Source organism: Gavialis gangeticus, unplaced genomic scaffold (genome assembly GCF_001723915.1).
Source record: "Gavialis gangeticus isolate Ggan-Ray unplaced genomic scaffold, GavGan_comp1, whole genome shotgun sequence".
Classification (NCBI taxonomy): domain Eukaryota; kingdom Metazoa; phylum Chordata; order Crocodylia; family Gavialidae; genus Gavialis; species Gavialis gangeticus.
In genome coordinates this window covers 16,402,494-16,418,326 of record NW_017729011.1, presented here as the reverse complement: position 1 = coordinate 16,418,326, position 15,833 = coordinate 16,402,494, and the positions used below count along the sequence as shown (strand labels likewise).

The 15,833-nt window shown below is 56.8% G+C and overlaps 1 protein-coding gene across 1 annotated transcript in view; it reads right to left on the bottom strand.

Annotated features, from left to right (window-relative positions):
• HMCN2 (hemicentin 2) overlaps window positions 1–15,833 on the bottom strand; it is a 121,404-nt gene that overhangs the window by 43,397 nt on the left and 62,174 nt on the right. The window contains exons 28-48 of the mRNA XM_019510296.1: window positions 15,581–15,664; window positions 14,853–15,044; window positions 14,104–14,234; window positions 13,414–13,561; window positions 12,588–12,714; window positions 12,123–12,277; window positions 9,755–10,033; window positions 8,789–9,070; window positions 8,379–8,487; window positions 7,934–8,103; window positions 7,377–7,531; window positions 6,710–6,806; window positions 6,085–6,180; window positions 5,085–5,261; window positions 4,330–4,484; window positions 3,992–4,115; window positions 3,445–3,620; window positions 2,917–3,013; window positions 1,470–1,589; window positions 949–1,110; window positions 218–502 (exon numbers count right to left, since the gene is read on the bottom strand). Of these exons, the coding sequence (XP_019365841.1) occupies window positions 218–502; window positions 949–1,110; window positions 1,470–1,589; window positions 2,917–3,013; window positions 3,445–3,620; window positions 3,992–4,115; window positions 4,330–4,484; window positions 5,085–5,261; window positions 6,085–6,180; window positions 6,710–6,806; window positions 7,377–7,531; window positions 7,934–8,103; window positions 8,379–8,487; window positions 8,789–9,070; window positions 9,755–10,033; window positions 12,123–12,277; window positions 12,588–12,714; window positions 13,414–13,561; window positions 14,104–14,234; window positions 14,853–15,044; window positions 15,581–15,664 (3,321 nt within the window). The remainder of the gene's footprint in view (window positions 1–217; window positions 503–948; window positions 1,111–1,469; window positions 1,590–2,916; window positions 3,014–3,444; window positions 3,621–3,991; window positions 4,116–4,329; window positions 4,485–5,084; window positions 5,262–6,084; window positions 6,181–6,709; window positions 6,807–7,376; window positions 7,532–7,933; window positions 8,104–8,378; window positions 8,488–8,788; window positions 9,071–9,754; window positions 10,034–12,122; window positions 12,278–12,587; window positions 12,715–13,413; window positions 13,562–14,103; window positions 14,235–14,852; window positions 15,045–15,580; window positions 15,665–15,833) is intronic.

Here is a 15,833-nt window from a genome sequence, read left to right as displayed (position 1 = left end):
TTTAAACCTCCCACCATTGACTGATGGGGCAGCCAGTGCAATCAGCACACTTGGAGCTTATGAGACTCAGCCTTTTCCCATTCAAGGACCTTTGCTACTTCACATCTACTGGCCTAGCAAATACCTAGTGGCGTTGCCAGGACATAACAACAGCCCTGAGCCCCCTACTGTCATGCTCATCTCCTCCACGACCCCAGAAACAGCAGCACGTCCATACCATACACCGCAAGATCAAACTCTCTCTCCGCTTGTCCCATTGCATTCTCTGCTAGGCAGGTGTAGCGTCCCGCGTGGGCGACTTGTGCCTCCTGAATATGCAGCGTCCGCCCACGGTCTTGAAGGAGAAGCCCCTCCCCATTCACCACGGGCTGCCCGTCCTTCACCCAGGTCACTGTCGGTGGTGGTGTTCCCGTGGCCTCACACTCCAGCCTCCTCTCACCACCTCTGACCACAGAGGTCTTCTCTGGCCCTTCCCTGCTGCCACCTTTGATCTTCGGCGGTGCTGCAGGGAGAGGAACACAGGGCAGACACAGCCGTTGGACCTGGCAGGTTTGAGGTCCTTCTGGGTCTCATACAGGAGACTATTGGCTGCAGGGAGCAACTGAACTGAACCGACAAGCCCAGGCAACTAGCTTTGCCAGGCACAGGGGCAATCGGGCTTCAGGGGTGAGCTTCAGTGCTCACCCGTTGTCTTCGAAACGCTAACATCTTCCCATTACCTAGGGCCAGAGACAGTCCCCCTGGAACTGCGCTGGCTCCTTACCAGGGCAGCACCGAATTTTGCAGGTCACAGCTGCCTTTCGTCATCAGTGCGGAGCTGCAGCTGGCAGAGGTTACACCCCGAGCCCAACATGGCCTGCTTGGAGGTGAAGCATGAGGGCTGCACCCTGCTGGCAAAGGGGAGAGGAGCTGGGTGCCACCGCCTCGCCCAGCCCCTGCCTGGCTCACCGTGCACCTCCAGACGGTGCTCTTGGCTGCTATGGCCAGCGGCATTGCTGCACTCGCAGGTGTATGATCCCTCATCCGCCATCCGCACCTTCTCAATGGACATCAGCCTCCCGCCTGCAGAGATGAGCTCTGGGCCCCCAAAGTCAACCACGATCGGCTCCCCTGATGGTGGAGGACAAAAAGGAAACACAAGGACCCCCCACTTAGTTCCCCGAGGACAGCAGCTCCCCACACACTGCTCTACAGGTGCTTGGACCGGAGCCACACTGCAGCATCTCTGTGGAGATACCCCAGTGGCTGCTTTTGTGCTGGACTTGCAGGGGCCGCTTGCCCTCTGGGACACAAGATAACATGGGGCAAAAGCAAGCCATGCCCTGAGCAGATCTGGATCCATGCACAGCTGCTCCAGTATCCACCCCACGGGCTCAGCACCGCCGGCTCCAGCAGGACGGGACAAGGGTTGGGGTGGTGTCAGTTCCTGTGTTGGGGGCATGGGAGGGAAAACATGAACATGCCCCTACCATCCTTCTTCCAGGCCAGGGTGGGGAAGGGGATGCCGCTGCACTCGCAGGACAGCTGGACAGACTGCCCCTCCCTCACGGACAGGACGGCCGGCTCTTCTGAAGAGAACGAGGGAGGAACTGTGCCAGAGAGGACAGAAGAGAAGAGACCAGCCCTGAGCACCAGGAAATGGTCTTCCACCCAGGGTACCCAATGGCCTGAGGGGCTAGCGAGCCTGCTGGGGGCCAGGCTGGGTTTGCTATTACCTGGCTAACAGGGCAATTTCGGCCAGAAGGGCAGGAATTGGGAGCAAGGTGCCTGGGTGCTGGGGCACCCTGAAATGGGAAGTGGAGCTGTGCTCTGAGAGTACAAAGCACTCCGTAATGCCAAGTACTGGGTAAAATCAGGCACCTGATACTGGGCTCCCACAATTCATGGATGCTTGTCTTCTTTATTGCTCTGGCTTTGGTTCCCCAGATGTAAACCGCACCACAGAAAAGACCAAGAGCTGGCTTTGAATGACATGCTTTCAAGAAGGGCTGGGGCCACATACTCAGAACAAAGAGGTGAAAACAAAATACCGAGGCAGTATTTGTTATCTGAGCATCAGCCCTCCTGAATACAGGAGGAAAACAATAGGACTGATGATGAAATCTAAGACAACAAGAGAGGTGTGCAAATCAACCTCAGTTCTGGCACTTCCACCCTGCAAGTGATTCACTTGGCAACTTCATGAGTGCTCTTAATGTGCATCATGCATGCACGTGCGCATGTGCACACACACACCATTAGGTAGTAATAGCAGATCAGACCTCTTGAAAATCATCAGTGTGTTAGGAACAGGCTGTGGACTTTGTGTGGTTGCACACGTACACGCGTCTTTGAAGAACTGAAGAAGGGCATTCGGAAGGGCATTAAGTGTACTTCGGAACAAGACATATTTTAGGGACTATAATAGAAAGGTGGAAAATAGATATAATTCCCTGCCATAGGTATAATGACAAAGGAGGGTGTTCTGAGCTTAACAGCCATCCCAAGATGAACATGGCCCTGGCGGGGCTGGACGACATCCACACGAGCCTGTCATCACTGATGGTCTTCTGGCTCCAAGTCAGGCCGGGGAGGATGAAGTTGTTTCTCCATCTCTGCAAGTTGTATCTCAAATGTACAGGCACAGGGCCAGTATTTCAGGAGACCTGAATACCCCCAGCTCCCACCCCAAACCAAGAATGGGCACTCAACACCCCTCACAACCAGTTCCAGCTCTAGACAAGGAACATCTGGTTTTCAAGGGTATCAGAGGCGACCACATGATGTTGCATGATTAATAATGAGGGGGCTGACACTGGGCCAAGAGGCCACAAAGCTGGATTGCTGATGTGTATCAGAGATAGCACAGAATATCCTTGCCCTCACCCAACTCCATCTGCAGCCGAGGTAAGGCAGGATGGAAAACAGAGCTCTTACCCCACACGTTCAGGTTGTAGTGCCTTTCTGACCGGCCCCGGTGGCTGGACACCTCGCACGTGTACCTCCCCACATCTCGCACCTGAGCTTGCTCGATCTGAGAAAGCAAGCAGAGCCACAGTGGGAAGGGGAGAAAGGCAAGAAGCTCCTCCTTGCACTCTCTTGTAGCACGAAGGCCAGCAAAGCCCAGCAGCAGAGATGTGGCTCACAGGGACCCAAGCAGGCTGCCACGGGGTCATCGAGGCTCCCCCTGGAATAATCCTTCATGCCGGTGCTGTGCTGCAATCCTCAGCGCAGGGAACCAAGGACAAAGGGGAGCACCAAGTCTGCATAAAGTCTGCCAGGCCTCAAGGGAGGCTGCAGGTGGCCCATTTACCCATGCCCCTGTGTCGCAGGGGACTTCCCTGCCAGCAGCTTCTGAGGCAAGGCATGGGACAGCCAGTGGACGCCGGCCAGACGTGGCAGGACCCTGACCCTGGCTGCATGCCCACGCCTGTGTGTCCCCTCAGCACCCATGAGAGCAGTCACCTGGAGAACAGCCCCATCAGCTGAGAGCTGGAGGCCTGGGCTCTGTGCGAGAGGATACCCATCCTTCTGCCAGCGGGGTGCCAGCGAGGAGGGAGGACGGCTCTGGCACTCCAAGGTCACTGACTGGTTGGCAATGACTGAGACATTCAGCTCCTCACCCAGGATATTCAGGGGCACTGAAAAGAGAAAGACCCTGAAGTGAGATCAGTTGGGAAAGGAGGTCCTCCCTCGGGCTAAGCCCTCTGGGACAAAGGATTCAGCAGAACGCACCAGTAAACCCAGAACCGTCGACCCCAACCTCCTTCCCAGAGATCGCTGTGCCCAGCCTTGCTATGGACAAAGGCCCCCGATGCAATCCCTGAGATAGCCAGGGTATTGCAGCCATCCTGCACGGGGCTCTGGGGTGACCGCTATCTGCACAGCTCCTAGCAAACAGCCAGACTGGCAGCTTTTAAGCATTTTTCCCAGCCGAGTAGCCCCCACTGAGAGGCAGGTAGGCAGGGACATGTTCTCCTCTGCCTGGGAGTGCCAGGAGGGTTACACTTACCTTGCACCTGCAGGGCAGCATCCCACCTGTCTTCCCCCACCGTGCTGGTGGCCACACAGGAGTACATCCCCGAGTCTGAGACATGAGCACTGGCCAGGGAGAGGACACGTCCCCCAAAGAGGACCTGCGCCATTCTCAGAATGAGACAAGAAAGGAAGCAGGTGAGCAGATGCAGAGGGAGGAGTTTCCAGCCACTGGCCAGTCCTTCAGCACATGAGGCTGAGGAGCCACGGGGAATCCCAAAGAGACAGAAGCCCCAGGAGGGACCAGGGAGCTGAGTGGGGGCCAGGCAGACCCCACAGGTGCAGACGTGGCAGGCTACCCCTGCTTGTTCTCACCTGCAGCCCCTCCATCACGGTGCTGGCAATGGGGTTGCCGTCCTTCAGCCACATCAGCGTGGGGGTGGGGATCCCTGTGGCATTGCACTCCAGCAGCGCCGGCTCGTTGGGCACCACGGTGAGCAGGCTGGGCCCAGAGATGATCTGGGGAGGCACTAAGAAGGGCAGAGCAGACGTTAAGCACCCCAGTGCTACCAGACCTCTAGCAGGAGCAAGGGAAAGGTGGGCTGGGGCAGGAGCAGGGACCCGTGGCATTGCAGCCTGCTTGCTAGAGCTCCCAGGCCATGGTCTCCAGCAAGGCTGTCCCAACCCAACAGCCTTTAAACAAGAAGAAAGTTAATGAGACTCAGACTGGCAGGTTCTGTGAAGCCTAAGGACAAGAGGGCCAAGGCAGCAAGGCTGCTAGGCAGCACGTGCCAGACACTGCTAGACAATAAGAGGCACTGAGGACTGTAATGGGGGGTGACGGAGTCACTGAGTACAGCAAAGTATGTTTGGATGCCAACAGGACACTAGCGGGGAGGACTGCCACGGGACCCAGAATGGGCTCACTGGGGATTGCTCTACCTGCTACATGGGCCCACCCACGATCTGGCAGGTCTCCAGTGAAACTTGGCTCCAAAAGGTGCAGGGGCATGTCCCTGAGTGCCAGCGGCACAAACCAGGGAGCTCGTTGTGTAGATGGGCAGCTGGACGGGAGAGCCCCGCACCAAAGGCAGAGCCCACTGCCACCCCCTGCCCACTGGGTCACTCACCATTCACCTGCAGGCTGTAGCGGAGCTCGCTGCTGCCAGCCACATTGGAGGCTACACAGTGGTAGCTCCCCGTGTCCGAGACCTGGGCACGCTCGATCTGCAGTAATCTCCCATCCCCTGACAGGGCAATGCCTGGCCCAGCAGAGATCTGCTGGGGCCCCTTGAACCAGGACACGCCTGCAAGGGAAATACAGAGATGGGCTGGGTTAGGAAGAGCTGTCACCTTCCTCACCGCCAAGCCACCTCCTCCTCCCTCACAGCCAGGAAGCCCTAGCCAGCTCCTTCAGAGCTGCATGGTAATTCACTGTCACTGTCACACAGGGGTGGATGCTGCAGGAAGGGAGGCTCCCAGCCTAGCAGACGCTTTGGGTTAAGCAGTCCTCTTGCCCCTGTGTTTGGTCTATCAGCAGTCCCTCGAGGGAGACTTCTGCCTCCACCCCTCCTGTTAGGAAGTCCTGCTGCATTGCCGTTGGCCTGGGGTGCAAAACACGCAAGATGGTCCCAAAGATAAGCACTGAGCTGGAGCTCAAGGGATCTGGGCTCATTTCCTCGCTCAGGCCCAGCTTTGCGTGGTGCCAAAGCCACTTAACCTAGGATTTTCTGTGGGAGTGAAACACTTAAACCCCACCGCAGTTCAGTAGGGGTCCTAACTGCTGGCTCTTTTGAAGTTCCCAGACTTGACCCCCTCTGAACTTCTGTTCTCCATGATAGCCCGCATCAGTTTTCGCCATGAGCTCTTTGGGACTCTCTCTCAGCATGCACATGCAGCGCCCCACACAGTGAGGACCCGCATTCAGTGACAATAAGAGCCCCTTTATCAGGCAGTTGCTGCCATGGGCTGCAAGGGACGGAGAACAGCACTGTGCAGTGCCGTGCAACAGGCCTGGGTACTTTGGGCATAAAAGGAGAGGGCCGAGGTGGGAGGGAGCCAGGGGCATACAGGGAAACAGGGCTGGCAGGTGACAGCTGGGAGGAAGACAACGCAGAAAGATTGCCTTACTAGGAGCAGGCACGCCATAGGCCAGGCACTCCAGGGACACGGGGGAGTCCTCCAGGACTGTCTGGTTCACTTCTCCAGGCTCGATGTTAGGTGGCACTGCAAGCAAAGCATGGGTCAGTTCATCTGCTTGGCCCCATCCCACGCAGGCCCTCAAACAGCCTGCTGTATAAACTAGCATGGCTGAGGAAGATGGCTCTGAGCATACAAAACAGTCTTTGTAGATGGGTTTAATGCCGAGTGCTGTCTGGATAAAGCACAGGGCTGCAGGCCACAGGACTCCTGGATCCCACTCCCCGGCTCTGGCACTAGACGGTGGCATGGCCGGGGAGAGACCGCAGTGCCTTTGAAAACCTGGGGTCAATGCTTTCTCTTTTGCAGGGCTGCTGTGAGGCTTCAGTGGTCTTGTCACACACCTGGAGGTGGCTGGATGGAAGGCACTATGAAAAAGCACCCACTACTGTAGTGCAACCCAGCTGGGGGGAACTAGAGGTTTGTTCCTCTGGAGTTAATTCACTCTCTGGCATGAGCTGGGCAGGGCTTCTGGGGAAGGCCACAGCCCAGCACAGTCTTACTGAGGTGGGGGAACCTGGCTCCTAGCCGCCCCACCCCATCACAACCTTCTCACCTAGCACCTTCACAGTCACATCTTGCATCTCCTCGCCGGCTGGGTTTGTTGCAATGCAAGAGTAAACTCCTTCGTCCATCAAGTCCACCTGCTCGATCTATGCAGGGGGAGAAGGAGGGATGGCAGGGTGAGACCTGTCACATACATGTCCCTGAACACGGTTCTGTCCCTCGCACACGGCAGCGTGGGCCAAGAAGGGCCTCTCCTCCCTCCTCCCTGTCCCCATCTCTGCCAAGCCTTCCCCAGTCTACATCACAGCACCCCGACCTCCATGAACACACACTGCTCCACGAACATGCCTAACTTCCAGCCCTGGGCTCTCTTGAACCAAGCTGCCCAGCCATGTCCAGTGGAGCCACATCTACAGCCAACAAGGTTGGCACAACACGCGCTAAACTGTGCGCGTCGGCAGCTGTCCCCCAAGCCCAGCTGGAGCCACGTGTCCTAGGGGGATGGTGCCCTGGGAATGCAAAGCCATTTGCCTGGTCACGCCGGACATCTCCCAGCTGCTTTCTGCAGGCTCCATGAAGACGACCCAGGCACCAGCAGAGCCTCCCTCCCTTCCTCCGACCCACAGGTGACAACTAGCTCGACCGTCACAGTTCCACACGACCTTTGCCACCCCACATCAGCCACCCACGCCCCCCGAGGGCAGCACCCTCCCCACCTGGAGCAGGCCGCCCCTGGCTGCAAGAGTGCTTCCATCCTTCCGCCACACGATGCTCGGCGCAGGGGTGCCCGTGGCCAGGCACTGAATGGCCAGGGCATGTCGGAAGGCGATGTTGAGGCTCACTCCCCCCACAATGCTGACGGATGGAGGCTCTGGCAAAAGGAAGGAAAGAGGGGGACGTGGCTTTGCAGAGGTATGTCCCGGTCTCTCCCCGCATGGGTGCAACTTCACTGGGAGCAACTGTCGTAGCATCACGGTCCTTCGGCCATTAGAAACTTGCTCTGGTGACCACCCCCCCCAGGTGGCTGGGACTGCAGCTTGCTCATGACCTCCAGTGAGGCATACAGCACTGTCCCACAGCTCCATTAGCAGGTACTGGTACACACGCATGTTTTGTGACTACCGCACCTCCCTCCTTAGCAAGCAAACACCCTGTCTCAGCCCCTCAGGACGCTGCACCCTGAACAGGCCAGGTGAGAGGTCCCTTCCTACCGCACGCCAGCCCAAGGCCTGGGACTCTCCCCCGAGGGGCAAGGCAGAAGGGCCACGCTCACCCTGCACAGACACCTGCACCTCTGCCCTGGCACTGCCAGCCTTATTGCTGGCTTTGCAGGTGTAGAGGCCTCCATCACTGAGCCTCACATGTGGAATCAAAAGTGTCTGGCTGCCCTTGGCGGTCACCACCCCGTCCTGCTCCCCAGCTGGCCGGCCGGCCTTCAGCCACCTGCAGGAAGAGGGAAAGGGGAGTTCTCACCCCACGTGGAGTATTGCGAGGCCAGACAGGGAGAAAAGAGCCAGCATCACAAATGCCAGGCCTCTAGCATGCTTCCGAGACCCCCACCACCGCTACCCCACCCCCAGGGCAAGATAAGCCTGCTCCATGGAGCAGCAGACAAGGAACCAAGAGGAGCTGCTGGAAGGAGGAATTGAGAGTGACCAGAAAGGGACTTGGGGAAACATGCTTAAGACCTGGTGGGAGGACTTTCTTGGGGGACTTACTGGACACTGGGGGCAGGGAAGCCTGTGACGTGGCAGGGGATGCTCAGGGAGTCATTTGCGGTTGCTATCACGTGGCCATCCCCTTGTCCGATCAGCAGCTGGGGAGGAGCTGAAGGAGACAAGAAAGAATACATACAAGGAGAGTCCGCGAGGAGGGACTGGACCCTCACCGTGACACCAAACCAGGGCCAACACAGCCCAGGGGAGCACAGGGAAGTCAGGAGCCCAGGCACCCCTGGCAGTAGCAGCCAGAAGTCATGTTCAACCAGAAGTGACCAATTTATTGGCCCTCCTCCCCAGGTGCACCCTCCTCTCTCTGGATGAGCCCTGGGAGAGTAGGGCCCTGTGCTGCCCCCAACGCCCGGTAGCCCAGGCAGTATCACCCGCTCTGTCCCAACTGCCCAGCTCACCCTGAACCGCCACTGAGTAATGGATGACGCTCTCTCCTGCCGGGCTGCTGGCCAAGCAGGTGTAGATCCCTCCAGAGCCCTCCGATGCGCTCTCAATCCTCAGCACCGCGCCTCCCCCCAGGAGCCACGTCCCATTGCTTTCCACCTGCAGAAGGCCGTCTTTGAGCCATGCGAGGGCAGGCGGGGGCTTGCCAGTGGCTGAGCACTCCAGCTCCACAGGTTGACCCAGGACCGCTTCCACCAGCTGGCCTTCGTGGCCGTGTCCTTTGATATGGGGGGGCACTGGAGGGGAAGAGAACACGTGGGGAGTGTTAGCGCTGAGGGGCTGCAGGAACACCACGCTGAAAGCCACCTGCAGCTATGGCAGCGAGGGCTGGGTTGTTGCCCGGAGAGAAGGAGGAGGACAGGGCAAGTTTGAGACCCAGGAAAGCCACTCCTGTATCCCTTCCATCAGCTCAGCCGTGCCAGAAGGGTGAGAGGAGTCAACGAGGGGAGAGTCCATGAAGCGCTGCTCAGGGACCAGGCTCCCCCACATGCCGCTCAGGTGCAGAGGTGGGGTTTCCCTTTGGGGGAGCCCTATACACAGGTTGGGCATCCGGCTCCGGCTCCTGCTCCTTCCTGAATGGCATGGATGCAACATGGGCCCTCAAACCACTGCACCGCGAGCACTGCCCTAATGCCAGCCCCTCACTGCAGAAGGAGCAGCCGACGGGCATGCTGGGTGAAGCACCTGCCATGTGCAGAAAAACTGCGTACTTGAAGCTGCTCTCCTTAGCCAGGACAAAGATGCCCAGCCAGGGATGCACCGTAGGGCTTTCCTGCAGGAGAAGACACAGCCCCTGAGCCACTGCTGCTGCCCAGGAGGCCAGCAGCTTGCACACTCCCTTTGCTCTGTAGCACATCTGGCACTGCAAGGAGGAACCAGCCCCTCAAGACTATGCACACAACAAGCCAGCCAGGCCTTACCGTACACCTCCAGCCTCACAGCCCGCTCTGCCATCCCAGCCACATTGGTGGCCCGGCAGGTGTAAAGCCCCGCGTCAGCCGCCTGGGCCGCACTCAGCTGGAGGCCTTTCCCCCCATCCCTGTAGGCGGCCTGGGTGCCGGAGATGATAGGATGCTCCTCTTGGAACCACGTGATCCTGGGAGCAGGGGAACCCCAAGCCTCGCATTGCAGTTCGACGGAGCGATTCAGCAGGACCACCACATCTGCCGTTTCGTTGGACCCCAGGATGGTGGGAGGAGCTAAAATGTAAATGAAAGTAGCGATATAACGAGGGGGAGCTGTAACATTCGGGAGACTGGGCTGCCTCTGCTGGAGGAACTCGACAGAGTGGGATTTCTTGTGATCATCAGATTCATTAAATACAGGCACACGTGAACGAGAAAAATGAAACAATGACCTTTATTTGCAGAGCACTCAGCAACCTCTACAGACCCTCTGTTTAGCTTTAACTAGTTTAACTGAGGGACTATCTCCCAATTCCTAACCTCTGTAGTCAAGTAAGGGAGCATCTCCAAACTGCAACCTTTGTCAGCACAGGATCAAAAATCCAGCAGTAGCTTCCTCATCTTTTTTCTCTTGGCGTGAATGCTATCCACAAGGACAGGAAAGGCACGGGCACATGGAAGTTTTGGCTAGTCCATATAACAGGCGATGCCAAACTATTCATGCCATGTATAGGAACATGACTAAGCTGACAGCCTGACTTTCCCTATCTGGTAGGCCTGTGTGAGGCTTCAGACAGAGCTTCGGGTCTGGAGAAGCTTTGGACGCTTCGGGGTCTGAAGCAGCACATCCGGGTCGAAGCGCTGCCTCGTTCGGCTTCCCGAAGCAGTTCGGAGCCACCTCGGAGATCCGGCCATAGGGTACAATAGGGAAACGATAAAATATCTATAACTTTGTTGTTTTTTGTCGAATTTGGATGACATTTTCAGGGGTAGTAGACTCTGCATTGAGAGCATGAAGCCTGCCAAGTTTCAAGAAGACTGGTGCAGGGATTTGGGAGGAACTGCACCCCAAATTAATGAAAGCAAAAGTCATGTCACGTCTAGGCGTTACAACATAGGGGGTCAAAACTGCAGGGCTGGTAGCTCTTACTGAGGCCACAAAGCCTGCCAAGTTTCAAGAAGATCGGTGCAGGGGTTTCGGGGAAACGGCCCCTCAAGCAGCGGACAAGCAAAACTCGTGCCATGGGTGACACTGTGTGTGTTAAGGCGCAGCAGGGTGACAGCTGCAGGGATGGTAGCCCCTGCTGAGGCCACAAAGCCTGCCAGCTGTTGGAGAGACTGTGCAGGGGGGTTCTGGGACCCTGCACTCCTAGCTGCTGACAGGCAAAACTCGTGCCATGGGACTAACTGTGTCTGCCTTGGGGCGTGGGAGACATGACTGCAGGCCTGGCTGCTAAGCTACTGTGTTACCAGTTACCAATTGATCATGATTCACTCAGGGACCAGCTCAATACACGGTTGCTAGCTAATGTAGTCAGTTAATTTCCATCAATTTGCACCTACAAAACCAGGCTAATGAGAGGAAAGAATCAATACAGATAATCAACTGCCCCAAGACGGACAATGGATTATTATGGTGCAGCAATGATACAAACTCCTCACCCATCCCTTACATGTATGTCAGCATGCACATGGAGACAACAGGCGCACAATCCAAGCCCCGTTACACATGCTGATAGGATTGCACACAACTCGTCCACAACAGAGGGCTCATCTCTGGCAAGCCAACTTACCCTCCAGAGCCTCACATTCATGTCATTTCAAAGAGCACGTAGGCAGACATCTGGCTGGGATGGTTTAGTCTAGGACAATCCTGCCTTGAGTAGGGGACTGGGCTAGAGGATCTTGTGAGGTCCTGTAACAGGTTGCCACTTTCCACAACATGGTGTTTTTTTTCCCAGGGGCAAACTTGTCCCCAGAGGAAACAACTTAGAGCAACAAACAAAAAGTACTTAAACAATAAACAATTAAACCAAAACCTGTGGTCCTTTCCCAGATCCTGAGAGAGTAACCCCAGCTCTGTTTTTTAGCCTCAGCATCTCTGCGTTCCCTGGGAGCTTTTAACTTCCTCTGGACCATCCAATCATCCCTGTCAGCTGGCCCAGTCTCCCTAGGCAGGCACGCAATCCTCTTCAAGCTGCCTGCAGCTGGGCTGCAGTCCCTGAGCCATGCACCCTGTTACAGGTCCTGTCCACCTACTTTCCTAGAATCCTGCGGACAAGTCCGGGACAGGAGCCAGCACTCAGCACTTTTATTTGAAAGCCTATCCCTGTCACGGAGCCAGGTGGGTTTGAAGAAGCTTATTCCACTATTGGGAACTTACTCTGAACATGCACTTGAAAAGCCTTGGCTTGCTGGCCAGCTTGGTTGAATGCCAAACACTGGTACTTCCCTTGGTCTCTAGGTTGGCTGTTCTCAATCCTCAGGACATGTCCGTCCTCCAAGAGCTGGATACGAGCGTCCAGTGGGGAGAAAGACCTGGGGGTACAGAAGTGGTACAAATGCCTAAGGGGGAACCACAGCCAGGGCAATGCAGCAATGCCATTTTGAGGAAATGGGTGCTGGTCCATTAGGCATGTGTTGGAGAGGTCACTGGACTTCCTAACATGCTTCTTCTGTTGTTGAAGGATATTCTAGGGCTCCACACAGCCCAGGACCCCCCCACCGCTGCTGTGGATAACTCCCTAAACACCGATTCCACTAGGCCTCGCAGTTGCTGTTAAACCCAAGCTCCTAGCTCATTTCAGGAAGCCAAATTCCCCAGCACCTGCCACCATGGCTCACTTACCGTCCATCCTTCATCCATTCGACCAAGGGAGGTGGCACTCCCATGGCTTGACATTGTAAAACCATCTCGGAGCCCTCCAGCACTGACACATTGTGTGGTGGTCCCGATCCAGACACCACAGGTGGAACTAGGGGAGCAAAGAACAAGGGACACAGGAGAAGCGAGTGGAAAGAAAGCTCAGTGACCATCAATCTATGGAGACCACAGTCAAGAATGGGTATGGTGGTGAATGGGGGCTGGAAAGGGGTACTTGACTGATAAAACCATTTATCCTTGCATAGTGACATTGGGAAGATGTACAGAGATGGCTGTGGGTTTCGCACCCTCTTTCTCGGTCCATTCTGGACAGACCCTCCACGCCATGGCATCCCTTGGGGAGGCTTTGCATAATGAAAGTAGATAAACATGGAATATCAAGGGCTTCTTTAATGCAGTGCAGCCCTTCATGGGCTCCTCTGCACCCCAGTCCAGCAGAGCTTCCCCAGTCTAACATTTCACGCATCATGGTCTGTTTCTTTCATGGATGAGCAAGGAGCAGCACACAGCTATTTACCTGGTGTGCAGAGTGTGTGCAGCTCTCCTGAAGCCACTGGAGTTGCACTTGCTTCCTCCAAAGCCTCAGCTGAACCCAGTGGAGACAACCCATGCCCTGCACATCTGTTGACTTTAAGGAGGAATTTCAACTGCCAAAGCAACTGCAACCCGTCTGCACTGAGGCAGCACAATAGCAGTATCGACATGCTGGCTCCTTAGCCACGGCTCGACCTGTTATATGATGTTCCTGTCCTTACCAACCCCAAACAGATTTCACTGGCCCAGGACTCACCAAGGACAAGGAGATGGAAGCGTCGTTGCACCTCCCCAGCTCTGTTCACTGCTCTGCAGGTGTAGGAGCCCGAGTCCTCCTTCCGGACCTTGTGAAACTTGACGGACTGTGCTCCATGGAAGAAGCGGAGGCTGCCGCTCTCAGTGACCTAGGGGTAAATCACTACAGCTAACATGAAGTCAGGAGCAGCCTTAAACTCCACTACCTGCCGCCCAGGTGCACAACAGAGCACTCAAAATCTTGCATGTGCAACAGTGTGACCAAGGAGCAGACACATGTTACGTGGCCCAACACAGATGCGCATTACTGGAATCTAGTGCAGAGTTACCCCCTGAAAAGTGAGGGTAAAACTACATCCATGTTAGTTATACCAGTGCAGACACTGTGTGTCCTCTTCTTTCCCATGGTAGCTGCTCAGTACAAGCAGGCTTTTATTACTGATTCCTCCACCACTTGTAGGTGAGAACCTGTAATAATGCCAACTGCTGCAGACGCTCCAGGAAAGCTGGCTGCCTGTCCACTGCAGAGGCTAGTGTAGCTTACATCAGTGCACAAATCCAGCTTAAATGACACCAGTATCAGCACATCACAGGCCCAGGCCCTGAGTTTTGCTGCAGCTGTCCAATCAAGACCTAGGACTGCACCTTCGATGCTGAAAGTATTCTCCCCAGGAGCTGTTCTGCAACTTACTGGCTGCCCATCCTTGGACCACGTGACTGCAGGGGCAGGGGTGCCAGACACATCACAATCCAGAGTCAGGGTCTGGTTGGCCAAGACAGAGATGTTCCCTTCAGGGCTGCCGCCTCTCATCTCAGGGGGTGCTAGAGGGAAGAGCAATGCCATGAGAAGAACAAGCAGATGTAGGTGGAGCTGGCCTATGGGAGGAGCTGGCACCTGGCACATGCCAACCAAAACACACGGCAACACCTGCTTCTCATGTGCAATCCCAAGGGCAGGACTACGGGTCTGCCCCTGCATGGGCAGCCAGCCAGACTGAAGGGCACAGTGACCCAAGGCCCCTGGGGCTGGCAAAAAGCTCCGGGGCACATTTCAGCTGCAGACCATGTTGTACAGAGAGAAGCGAGGGGATGGTGGAGGGCTCTTTGCTCGTTAAGTGACATAGCCACCCAAACGCAGAGGTCCTGGGTGACCTCAAAGGCTTCCCTGGCTGCCGGGTCAGGCAGGGTGGGGATCTGTAGGAATCGAGGAGTCGTTCCTAGCAGCTCCACTTGGTCAGCCCGGAGTAGCCGGAGCCCAGGTGGCTCAGCTAGGCTCGCGTGCGGCCTTCACCTCAAATGGAGGAGTTTGTCTGTGACAGCCGCAGACAGCAGCGACTGGCCAGCTTTGGAGGCTCAGGTGCAGCTGCTGGGCCTCTTCACAGCCCAACGCTTCCCCTGCCCAGCCCTGGGGTCTCTTCCACCCACAGGACACCATCTTACCATAAACCACCAGCTTGACTCTGCGGGCCGCGGAGCCCACCTCGTTGGTCGCCAGGCACGTGTAGTCCCCACTGTCACTGGCCAAGACGGAGTCGATCGCCAGGGAGCCCTCCTCCAGCACTGAGGCACCCGGCAAGGCGTTCAGGACTTCTGCACCATTCTTGAGCCAAACGATGACTGGTTTTGGCGTCCCTGCGTGACAGCAAAGTGCCGGCAGACGTGAGCGTTGCTCCTCTCTGGAAGCGGGGGTCCCGCGCAGACGTCCCATTTCACACCCAGGTGGAGATGTCCCAGTCATGTGTGCCCGTACCCCAGTGCTCAGCAGTGGCAGGCACTGCTATACGCATCTCACGGCCGAGTAGATCCAGCTGCTCCCATCAACCCTAACTAACTCCTGGCTTTGTGGGCTGGGGACTTCCTCCGCCCGCCCTCAGGGGTAGGGACCAGGTGGGTGGCCTTTGCTCTGTGTCCATGAACACAGCAGCATAGCCACGAGGTGGTGCTCCTGGTCCAGCAGACACCCGGCTGCTTCCCACCCTGGCTGCAGGACAGCCAGCAGCACCGCCAGTCCCGGGAGGAGCAAGCCAGGCAGCACAGAGCTGAGAGCTGCCTCGGCCCAAGCTGCACGGATCGCTGGCACCATCCAGATGAGCCACCCCGTGCTCTCGCCCCTGGCCCGTGCTGCCGTGCGTGCTAGCAGCCCCACGCGCTGCAGGAGCAGGGCTCACCTTGGGCCGGGCAGGGCAGGGTGACGTTCTCGTGGAGCGCTCGCTCCAGCACGACATCCTCGCCGTCTTCCAAGTAGGGCAGCTCTGAAAGGGGCAGAAAAGGTACTGAGGGCAAGCTTGCTGACCCCGTTTTGTCAGGCCCAAGCTTCTTCCTTTATGCTGTCAGGCAAGGGGTCACGGCGCGGGGACCCTCTAGAGCAGAGCAGCGGTTCCCAGTCTGTGGTATGGGTACCACCGGTGCTACGCATTAACA